At 38.3% G+C, this 11,698-nt stretch overlaps 2 protein-coding genes across 2 annotated transcripts; both read left to right on the plus strand.

The window, feature by feature from the left end:
- The first annotated feature begins 76 nt into the window (after window positions 1-76).
- On the plus strand, window positions 77-5,461 carry LOC147399359 (putative LRR receptor-like serine/threonine-protein kinase IRK). The gene is made up of 2 exons (XM_086444670.1): window positions 77-2,328; window positions 3,697-5,461. Exons 1-2 carry the CDS (start codon window positions 869-871, stop codon window positions 5,144-5,146), a joined length of 2,910 nt encoding a protein of 969 aa, XP_086300796.1. The 5' UTR covers window positions 77-868; the 3' UTR covers window positions 5,147-5,461.
- Window positions 5,462-8,445: 2,984 nt separating this feature from the next.
- On the plus strand, window positions 8,446-11,542 carry LOC147399360 (uncharacterized). The gene has a single exon (XM_086444671.1). It carries the CDS (start codon window positions 8,460-8,462, stop codon window positions 10,227-10,229), a length of 1,770 nt encoding a protein of 589 aa, XP_086300797.1. The 5' UTR covers window positions 8,446-8,459; the 3' UTR covers window positions 10,230-11,542.
- The last annotated feature ends 156 nt before the right edge of the window (window positions 11,543-11,698 follow it).

Genomic DNA, 11,698 nt, shown 5'->3' on the forward strand with positions numbered 1-11,698 from the left:
ATTCTGCCACGTAAGCCTTCCGTAAAAAGGAAAGAGAGTACATCAACCTGATTTTCGCTGTTAATAAAACGCTCTATCACTACTTTCAAGTCTCAACCAGATAAAGAAAAAAGGCTCTTTAATGGCGACGAGAGTTGGAGATCTGTAATCCCCCCCAAGTGAGTCAGTTTTCCGGACAAACCTTCGTTGTAACCCTAGATTTTCGTCCTATTTTGTTCGAAATCCGGCATTTCTCTTGTTCTTTGTGAGATTCAGGCAACACCAGATGAAACGGGAGGAGAATCGGCTGGAACTGGTCGAAAACTCACTCCAAGAACTCGGTTCCGAGATCTTAACTCTATGAGAACAGTTTAAAGTTTCCTGAGCTGTTCTGCTGCTCGAAACTTACAATTTGGTGGTTTGGCTTTAGGTTTTTGTGTGTGATGAGATTTCTAGGGTTTCTTTTCTGTAAATCTCTGATTACTTTCGTTTTATAGGTTTTTCAGTGCTAAGGAGATTGCTTTTTTGTTGTTTCTTGCAATCTTGTTGAAGTTTGAACCTCTTTTGAAAGAAATCTCACAGTCTCACCATTTCTTGCAACAATTTCCTTCTTCTTCTTTTTTGCCGGTAATCCTTTCGTCTTTAAGCTCTAAACTTGGAAAATCGAACAATGCGACGTTTATTAGATCCCTTTTGTTCTATACGATGGGAAAAATTGTTCTTTTAAAGCATCTCTCGGAATCAAGAAATCATGGTCGTTGTGTTGTAAAAAACCCTCCTTTTAGTAAGGCAGAGCTTCTCCTCTTGTTGTCGTCCATATTTCTGGTCCGAAAGAGCTTCTTTGAATCCTTTAATGACTTTATAACAGTTTTTCAGCCAAATAATTAAAATGAGAAGTTTAGCTAGTCTCTTTGCCGTTCTCCTTTTAATACCGGCTTTTGTAAGATCGCTTGATCCAACTCTCAATGACGAAGTTCTTGGGTTGATTGTGTTCAAGGCCGATCTCCAAGATCCCCACTTGAAGTTGATATCTTGGAATGAAGATGATGACAGTCCTTGCAACTGGGTTGGAGTAAAATGCAACCCTAGAACCAATCGGGTTTCAGAGCTCGTCCTTGATGGGTTCTCTCTTTCTGGAAGAATTGGTCGAGGCTTACTCCGTCTCCAATTTCTCCGTAAATTATCTCTCTCAAAGAACAATTTCACTGGTGGAATAAACCCCATTCTTGCTAGCCTCAAAAGCTTGCAAACTATCGACCTAAGTGAGAATCATCTCTCTGGATCAATTCCAGATGAGTTTTTCCGACAATGTGGGTATTTAAGATCAGTTTCCTTTGCCAAGAACAACCTCTCAGGGAAGATCCCCCAGAGTTTAGGTTCGTGCTCCACTCTTGCATCTCTTAACTTCTCCTCGAATCAGCTATCAGGTTCTTTGCCCTCTGGAATTTGGTCTTTGAACAGCCTTCGATCACTTGATTTATCAGATAATTTGCTGGAAGGTGAGATTCCAAAAGGTATTGCAAGTTTGTATAATTTGAGAGAGATTAATTTACAGAAGAACCGGTTCTCTGGGCAATTGCCAGAAGACATTGGAGGCTGTTCGCTTTTGAAAAAAATTGATTTCAGTGAGAACTTTCTATCTGGTAGCCTTCCTGATTCAATGCAAAAACTTACAATGTGTAGTTTCCTGAGTTTACACGGAAATTCATTTGTTGGAGAAGTTCCAGCATGGATTGGAGAAATGGGAAGCCTTCAGACTTTGGATCTTTCCAAGAATGGATTTACTGGCCAGATTCCAGATTCTATTGGGATTCTTCAGTCCTTGATGGTATTGAATTTATCTGAAAACAAGTTTATTGGTGGTTTTCCTGAGTCATTGAGAAATTGGAAAAGCGTTATAGCTATAGATTTTAGCCAGAATTCATTGACGGGCAATCTCCCAGCATGGATTTTTGGGCTTGGCTTACAGAGGGTTTTTATTTCAGAGAACAGATTAGATGGAGTGATTGAGAATCTATCTTCCCCATCAATGGAAGCTTCATATAAGAAACTTCAAGCCTTGGATTTCTCAGGAAATGAATTTTCTGGTGAAATTCCATCAAGCCTTGGGGCATTTAGTAGCTTGCAGTTATTGAATATGTCAAGAAACTCTTTCATTGGTGCTATTCCCACGAGTGTTGGTGAATTGAAGGCTGTAGATGTTATTGATTTGAGTAAGAACCAACTAAGTGGGGGCATCCCTTCAGAAATTGGAGGAGCAGTTTCTTTGAAGGAACTGAGGTTAGAGAAGAATTTCCTAGCTGGAAAAATTCCCTCCCAGATTGAGAAGTGCTCATCTCTGACATCTCTGTAAGCTCTCTTTCCTCCTCTCTGTCATCATTTCTGTTTGAAGTTTGGTCTTAGCTTCTCCTGCTTGTTTTCTTCAAACTCTGTTTTAAAAACTGTTACACTTTCCTTTTCTGTGGTAGAAACTGTTTTCCGCTTTTATCTCGTACTCTCTACAGCATTTTTCAAGTTATTGGTTAGGTTTCTTAAACTACTTAACTTCAACATTTTGTTTAACTAGTTTTAGAGATTGTGAACTCAATTACTACCTGAACTATGGAGTTAAAGGCCAAAATCTAAGTCAAGTTGGTTCTCATCATCTATGGGGGGTAGTGCTAGATCTATCCTTAACATTTGGGGAAGATAATTGCAAATTTTAGATCGGCCAAATTGCTTGTCATATGAATAATGGTGTATTCAGTGCAGTGAGACATTGTCATAATTTTTGCACCTTATCCCAAACATTTGGGTAGACGCTATGTGTCCTTTTTCATCTTTCTACTCTATCTAAAGCAATAATGCTTTCAAAAGGCTAATGGAAAGTCACATACTTGGAAGAATTGGCAAAATCACAAAATTAGATAATATAGATTCTAATTAGATAAATGAAAGTCTCATGCCCCCGCTTTTACCTAGTCTCAGTTTTTGTAGGTTTTTTACATTCAGATATTGAAAATTTTCCTCAAGTAAATCACAATTGTGTGGATACGTTCTTATCTTAAAATTTAAAGTCAAACTTTTTAACTAGTTTTAGAGTCATGGGGCCAATCTAAGTCAAGTTTGCTCTCATCTCTTATTGGGTTGAGGGTTGGATTCATCCTTAACCTTTAGGGAAAATTTCCAAAACCTAGAACACATATTTTAGTCAAGTTTGCTCTCATCACTTATTGGGTTGAGGGTTGGATTCATCCTTAACCTTTAGGGAAATTTTCCAAAACCTAGAACACATTTTGGAGTGGCCAAATTGCTCGTGCATATGAATCTAGTGCCATCAATTCAGTGAGAGTTGTTGCTAGGGATTTTTCGTTCCCCAATGCATTTTTAGTCATCACCAATTTTACACCTCATCCCCAATATTGGGATGGGCGACATGAATAATTTTTTTATCATTCGGTTCTATTTAAAGCCATGTGAATAAAGCTTTTAAGAAAATAATGAGAAAACTTGCATATTGCAAGAAGCGAACAAAATCACCATAATTTCTATTTAAATGAATAGTCTGGTGCCTCTGCTCTAGCCAAGGCTCAGTTCCTCTACGTGCAACCATTAAATAATTTTGAAAGCAAATTTCAATCTTAGAAACATTGTTTTTTTTTCCTAGTTGCTTAGAAACAGATATTTGTCATCATACTAACCGATCTTCATTTTGGTTATTTATTTGGATTTATACAGGGTTCTGGCACAGAACAAACTCACAGGCCCAATCCCTGTAACAATGGCAAACCTCACCAACCTCCAAACTGTAGACTTATCCTTAAATAACCTCACTGGAGTTTTACCAAAGCAGCTGAGCAATCTCCCTAACCTCCTCTCCTTCAATATCTCCCACAACCACTTCCAAGGTGAACTACCTGCTGGTGGATTCTTCAACACCATTTCCCCCTCCTCTGTTTCTGGTAATCCATCTCTCTGTGGATCTGCCGTCAACCGTTCTTGCCCTGGTGTCCTTCCCAAACCCATTGTCCTCAATCCCAACTCTTCTTCGGATTCTTCTGGTGCTGGTACTATCTCACCAAACCTCCGCCACAAGAATATATTTAGCATCTCTGCACTAATTGCCATTGGTGCAGCTGTTGTCATTGCCATCGGTGTGGTTGCTGTCACCGTCCTCAACCTTCATGTACGGTCCGCCACTTCTCGTTCTGCTGTAGCTCTGGCATTATCAGGTGGTGATGACTACAGCCGTTCTCCCACCTCTGATGCCAACTCAGGTAAACTTGTCATGTTCTCCGGTGACCCTGATTTCAGTGCTGGGGCCCATGCACTTCTCAACAAGGACTGTGAGCTTGGACGTGGTGGCTTTGGAGCTGTCTATAAGACTGCTCTCCAAGATGGGCACCCAGTTGCCATCAAGAAGCTAACTGTTTCAAGCCTGGTCAAGTCTCAAGAAGATTTTGAGAGGGAAGTTAAGATGCTTGGAAAGATCCAACACCAAAATCTTGTGGCGCTTGAAGGATATTACTGGACGCAGTCATTGCAGCTCCTCATTTATGAATATGTCTCTAGTGGGAGTTTATATAAGCATCTCCACGAGGGACCAAGTGAAAACATTCTCCCATGGCATGAGAGGTTCAATATAATTCTTGGGACAGCAAAAGGCTTGGCCCACTTGCACCAACAGAACGTGATACATTACAATATGAAATCAAGCAATGTTCTGATTGACAGCTCTGGTGAGCCAAAGGTTGGAGATTTTGGCCTGGCAAGACTGCTACCAATGCTAGACCGTTACGTTCTCAGCAGCAAGATACAAAGTGCACTTGGGTACATGGCACCTGAGTTTGCATGTCGAACAGTGAAAATAACTGAGAAGTGTGATGTGTACGGGTTTGGTGTCTTGGTTTTGGAGGTGGTGACGGGGAAGCGGCCAGTGGAGTATATGGAAGACGATGTTGTTGTGCTTTGTGACATGGTGAGAGGGGCATTAGAGGAAGGGAGGGTGGAAGAATGTGTGGATATGAGACTACGTGGTAACTTCCCTCCAGAGGAGGCGATTCCTGCTATGAAGTTGGGTTTGATATGTACATCTCAGGTTCCATCAAATCGGCCAGACATGGGAGAAGTGGTTAATATATTGGAGCTGATCAGATGCCCTTCAGAAGGTCAAGAGGAGTTGGGATGAACTTGAGTTTTTATTTATAGGAAAAGAGAGATGAGAAGGGATGGATAATGAGTGTTCGGCGAAGAGGAATCCGGTTTGCTTATTTAATTAACAAAGAAGAACAGTATGATTTGATCGTTGAAATTTGTATGTTTTCCTTTCAGGCTTGTTTTTTTTTTGTGTGTGTTTTGGTGTTCTTTGAGTTTCTGTTTGTAGTTCTTTTCTTCATTTCCTTCTCATTTTGTTACTGTTATATCACCGGATTCATCTTCACCGAGTTCCAATTTGGAATCCATTTTCTAATTCAAACTCAAATTATTACTGATCTTCTGTTTTGCTCCTTTTCTTTGTAGTGTTTTTTTTTTTTTCCAATTTAAAGTATGAGCAGTTGTGATAATTCTGTAGAGGCAAATATGATCATATAGTCGGGATCAACTATGTGACAAGAGGATTGTAAGGGACCAACTACTTGCATTACTTACAGTTAGAACAGTAATGGTGGGTTTCTTCATAACTAGCCATCATTTATTTTGTTTTGGACCAAAATATCCTCCATGTGGGGCCAAGCATGCAGCTAACCTGTCTAGTAAGTGCCATTTGGTACTCAAATTGAGTATCACACTTGTCAATTACTCCTTTATGTACAAAACATGATTATGATTTGTGAGTAGCTTTTGTCTCCACCAACTTAAAAAAAGCTGTTGTGATTTCCACCTTTTGGAGGGACAATTTTGTAAATTCAAACATCCTCACTCATACCTTGAAATAAGGGAAACTGGGATAGGCACCATGACCAAACATTGAATTTGTAGACGTGACATGCTTTTGTCGATTAACGTATAAAAAATTTGAAGATTTATTAGTCAAAAGAGAAGAGTTTGAACTTTCAAATGAGCTCCAAAGATTCCCAAACACCCATTTGAAGCGCCTTAGTCTTAAAAGTTATAAGGATACAAATTATCCAATAATTAAATAATTAAAAGGAAGGGTTGTTAATGAATATAATATAATATAAGATATTGATGGATGGGTGTTGGGGGGATAAAATAGAGAATAATACACCATATGATATGTTGCTGTGGGTAAAGAGAAAAGCAAAGAAGCCTTCTTTTCTTTACTCGCTTCCCATGTCTTTTGGTGCGTATTTTGGCATATTTTTTTTAATTGTTTAAGTTTCTCTATTTCCCATGATGAAGTAGAAGAATCTTCATTAATATTAATTTAGTACTAATGTGCAATACTAATAACAGTCATCTCTTCTCTCTCTTAGCTGAAAGGGTATATAGTTTGCTAAAAACAAATTTATAAAAAATTTTGCATCTCTCAAAAATGAATAAAAATAATTCTTTTACAGGAGTGAGTGAGTCTCAGATGATTAAATTTTATTTTGTTGGGGGTTGATGGAATCTAATGAGTAGGCCTCGGCATCCACAAGCAAGCACATGGGTCCTCAACAGCTTACTTTTTAAAAGAAGAAATATAAGTGGTCTTGAATTTTATTATTGGATGTGACAAAAAGCAGCTTAGTTATCATATATTGATCTCAATTTCAGATTATAAGCTCCACATTATCAAAAAAATTTAACATAATTTTTTAAAGTCATGTCGGGCATTTTGTTGGGCCCACTTGGCTACACAACAAAAATAAGCCTTAATTTTTTTAAACTTTTTTTCAACTGTTTGAAATCACCAATCAAGCTGATTTCGTGATGGATTGATTAGATTCACAATAGAATATAAGATGGTCTTTAATGAAGAATTGAAAGTTTTAAAAAGCAATCGTATGAATCCAATTGAAAACAATGTGAATGTGAAGAGAACATGAGCATTCTTGAAATGTGGAGTAAGTGCTGTAGAAAAAAGAAAAATTTGTCTGAGGGACAAAATGATAGATACTTCACAACTTTAGTTCAGCACAGAGTTGTGGGGGAACATATGATGTAGGGGTCCATATGGGGAACGATGCATCACATCCCACAATAACCCACTTTGATTTAAATTATGGGAATGGAAGGAGTAAAGTAAGTGAGGGGCAGCTTTTTAGGATTAATTTTAAGGATTGGTGGTAGATTTGTTAAGTAGGTGAAAAAAAAATCCTGATGAAGGGTTATCAGTTTCAAATCAATTTAAATTGGAATGATATCGTTATGTGTCAGTTCTTCTGGTTATATGTTAGGTCTAATTGGCAGGTACCACACTGATGCCACCAGACGACGAGAGGAGTAAGGAGTATTCAACGGAGTTGCAAACCCAGAATCACCTCTACATACAATACCCATATCTAAAATTTTAACCATTGGCACGCCTAGTTGATTGTGTTGTTGGGAAAAAGGTTGCGAATTAAAAAGTGTAATAATTTCCTGACGCCCTCCTTTAATGTACGCCCTCATCAGAAAATCATAAATCATTTGCATCGGGGTACGAATACTCATAAATCTTTTTCTTGTGTATCCCGAGGCAAATGATCTATGATTCTGTGATGGGGATGTAAGGGGGGGGGGTCATATTATCACGACTCATTAAGAAACACATGAAGGTAGTATTTTTTTGTCCATAACATGCATTATGGAGCATGAGGTATCCTTCAAGGAAGGAACCTATATTTCATTGGTCCTTCCTAAGGTGATTGTTTGTCAAAAATTAAACCTAAATAGATGTCATCGAATTAGGAAAATTCAATACGCGTTCTTTCTAAGAGATAAAGAAAGTAAATATGAACTCACCATCGATAACAAAGGACTTAACTTTGGACAAAGAGGAATGCAAGAACATGATTCTTTTACCACAGACTCCAAATCTTTCTAATAAGGCTTTATTTTCGTCAATGGGCCACGGCCTGGCTTGATTTTTAGAAATTTTAATTGGGCTTAATCTGGCCCAGTCATGAAATTCATATTCAACCATGTATGACTGTGGGCCTGACTGTACTGTAGTACTCTGGCTCAAGTCCAATCCTATGATGATCCTACCAATTCACCAACTGAGATCCCGAGGCATATCTAACATTGGGTTTTGGCCGATTCATCCCAACAGATCTGATTTTCGAGCAAATTAAGAAATATTCACATTCTGATTTGGATTGAAAATTTGGGCCTGGGTTCTGGTGTGTTTAGGTCTTTAGGAACTTTAGCAATAATAATACACTAGCCAAAGAACGGCTGAGATGGGAGGAGAAATACACAATTACTAGGGATTAGTAATGCCTTTTTTTCAAGGGTCCACAGACGTTGTTGGACACAGTGCCTCCAACGACCACCTTTGGAGGCTAGAACTTTTCTAAGATAAAATGACCCTAATCCACTCAACGGCAGTCCTGCTCGCTCAAAGGGTCATAATGACTTCTCTTCTCCCCACAATTCCTGTATATTGCTCTTCTTCCCAATCCCCTCAGCGATCCTCTTTTCTGCAATTTCCTTTCAACAGCAACAACTACACCAAAACCCACCAAGGTAAGCTGATTCTCTTTGCAACGTTGTCCTTCTCTAGTAGAAATTTCACAATAGAGACTCTCAAACTTGTTCATAAAAATGATAGATTGCCCACACCACCACTTTCTGATTTTGTCTTTGAAAATGTTAGATTACCAACCAAAGATAAAGATAAAGAAGAAGAAGAGAATCAAGTTTCTATAAATGAAAATAGAAGCCCACCCATGAGACTAGAACTAGAGAATTCCCACTACATTGAGAAAAATAAGATAATGCCGACAAAAAATGAAGAGCAAAATATTGATTTTTTCGAGAAAAACGATGGGCCCATTGAAGAAAATGTAGAAATTTCAGGTTCTGTTGTTAATAGAAGTGGTAATTTGCAAATTAATGATTTTGTTGAAAGAATTAGAAGACTAGTCCCTGGACGAATTGAAATTCTCAAATTTTTGGATAAAGATGACAAATTTCTGACACTAAGAAATTTCAACAATGTACTCATGGCTTTGGTGAAAGAAGATGAATTAGAGTCAGCTGTGAAGTGGTTCCATGAATTACCATCTTACGACTTAGTACCGGATTCTCGAACATATTCAAACATGATCAGTTGTTATTGCAAGAAAAATGAACCGGATAAAGCCATGCGGGTTTTAGAACTGATGGTTGAAAATGGGTTTACTCCAAATGTTGTGACTTTTACAATTCTGATCAATTCATTCTGTAAAAGGGGGAGACCACAGAAAGCTTTCGAGGTTTTTGATGTCATGGGTCGTATTGGATGCGAACCCAATGTCCAGACATACAATTGCTTGATCAATGGGTTGTGTTATGTGGGTAGGGTTGAGGAAGCATTTGAACTGTTGGTGAAGGTCAAGAAATCTTACAATAAACCAGACATCTATACTTACACTTCGATTATGGATGGTTTTTGTAAAGTGGGTCGATCAGATGAGGGAATGGAGTTGCTTGAAGAGGCTCTAGCGGTGGGATTAAAGCCAACTGTGGTCACTTTCAACACATTGTTTAATGGGTATTGCAAGGAAGGTAGGCCCTTGGAGGGGATTAATCTCTTGAAGCAAATGAAAGAGAGAGATTGCCAGCCTGACTACATTAGTTACAGCACTTTGTTACATGGGTTGTTGAAATGGGATGAAATTCCGGCAGCCCTTCAGGTTTATAAGGAAATGTTGTGTATTGGTTTTGAAGTTAACGAGAGGATGATGATCATCCTCCTTCGAGGGATTTGTAGGAGATCGTGGACCAATGCAGAGTTGTTGGCAGATGTTGAAGAAGTGTTTGAGAGAATCAAGAAAGTAGGATCTGGTCCTTACCACTATGCATATTGCTTGGTCATCCAAGCTTTGTCCATGCAAGGGGAGACAGAGAAGGCCATGGCCAATTTACACGAGATGGTAAAGATTGGGTATCTTCCAAGGATGATTACGGTTAACGCTATTATCAGAGCACTTTGCAGTAAGGGAAGGGTTGACGAGGCCTTACTTGTTTTGATCCTTTTAATCAATGAAAGTACAATCCCTAATAGAATTGCTTATAACCTATTGATTGATGAATTTAATGACCAGGGAAGGTTGTTGCATGCTTGTACGGTATATGGGGCAGCATTGAAGCGAGGTGTCACTCCCCATCGGCATCCAAGAAGAATGTTGGATGAATGAGCAAGCCATTACTAATTCTGACTGAGATCCATTATTATGAGATCTCTGGTTTTTGTAACATGAACATGTATGGGTTTTCATACCTTATAGTTTTAGGTGTTTGTATAATGTTGGGTTCTCCACTACTCTGGGAGAAACTTGATATCTCGAGGTTTCCAACCTTGGGAAGTTCGATAAGAATAAGAAGAGCAGGGGGTTTCGAACGCCACGGATTTTTTTTTTCTTTTCTACATCAATTTGCTGAAGAAAGCATGGAATTTAAATGTTTCAAGTTCTTGACCATAAGGTATCTGATGTGCTCGCTTTTTTTGTTTTTTTGTTTTTTTTTTTTTTTTTTTCTCTCTAAGCATATTGTATCTATGTAATTGGGACACCTTAGAGTTTATCATAGTAAACATTATTTGATGTATGTACCTTACCTGATGGTGGATGGGAAAGTTGTACTATAGCTGAAAATTTTAGCCTTTAATGCATTTGGAACAGTTATTGCTCCACCCCAAGGTTAACATTATTGAGCACTCGGAAGATCATTGATTCAACTTGACTTGATAGCAAACTAAGGTTGAGTTGAGGCACCTTGGTGTTTACTGATCTCCATTTAGTACTTGAATGCTTGATGGTTTCTTTATAGCTTAGAAACCCACAATTAGATGACCACATATGGTTTTTGATGTCGTAACTCATTAAACATGCGTGTGCTAGACTGAGTTTTGCCACTACTTTTCCTCGTGCAAAGACTGTAAATGCATACCTTTAACAGAGAACTTATGTGTTTGACACATTAATATGTGATCTGATTATATCTACCATCTGAATGCATGTGAACATAACCAGGAGGGTGTCAACAAGTATCAGATTACAAACTGACATATTTGAATCCTTTGGGTTTGGCTCGAGTCTGATTTTTTTTTTTTTGCATCCAGAGTCCAAAGGATAACTAGATTCAGATTGAGTCCTTATTCTATAACTGATTGTAATTGGTTTGCTGCCATTCCTGTTCGAGTAAGCTGATTTCTAAAATTTATAGAATACAAGTTTAATTTTCACAATGATTATCTTGAGTAGTCTTCTAATATTTCTTGGAACTAGGGCATAGTGCTGTTATCCCCATGGGTTATCCAGATTTGAGACGTGAATTGCAGGAATTGAAGTAATTTTGGCTATGGTTGAGACTTGAGAGTGAGATATCATCTTTGAGAAGGGAAATACTGAGAAAAAAAAAAAAATTGAAGTCAAGCGTGTGCTATTTGAGAAACTGCTGAAGAAATCAAAGCATGTTGTTTGAGGACATGTGGAAAACATTTGGAGAATTGTTGAAAAGAAGTTTAGGTGGTTTAAGAAATTTGCAAAAAACAAATTTTGGAAGAACATTATATAGTGTATAGGTATGGGACAGGTTTGGCTGAAGCTACAATCCAGAATTTTTCTCAGGAATGGCAGGGTTTCTCTTCACATGTTAACTGAGGTGT

Source organism: Akebia trifoliata, chromosome 6, assembly GCF_017979445.1.
Source record: "Akebia trifoliata isolate Shusen 1 chromosome 6, ASM1797944v1, whole genome shotgun sequence".
NCBI lineage: Eukaryota > Viridiplantae > Streptophyta > Magnoliopsida > Ranunculales > Lardizabalaceae > Akebia > Akebia trifoliata.

Coding starts and splice junctions, on each gene's coding strand:
- LOC147399359 (XM_086444670.1), top strand. CDS start 869: ATGAGAAGTTTAGCTAGTCTCTTTGCCGTTCTCCTTTTAATACCGGCT. Junction 2,329..3,696: donor TGCTCATCTCTGACATCTCT/GTAAGCTCTCTT, acceptor GGATTTATACAG/GGTTCTGGCACAGAACAAAC.
- LOC147399360 (XM_086444671.1), top strand. CDS start 8,460: ATGACTTCTCTTCTCCCCACAATTCCTGTATATTGCTCTTCTTCCCAA.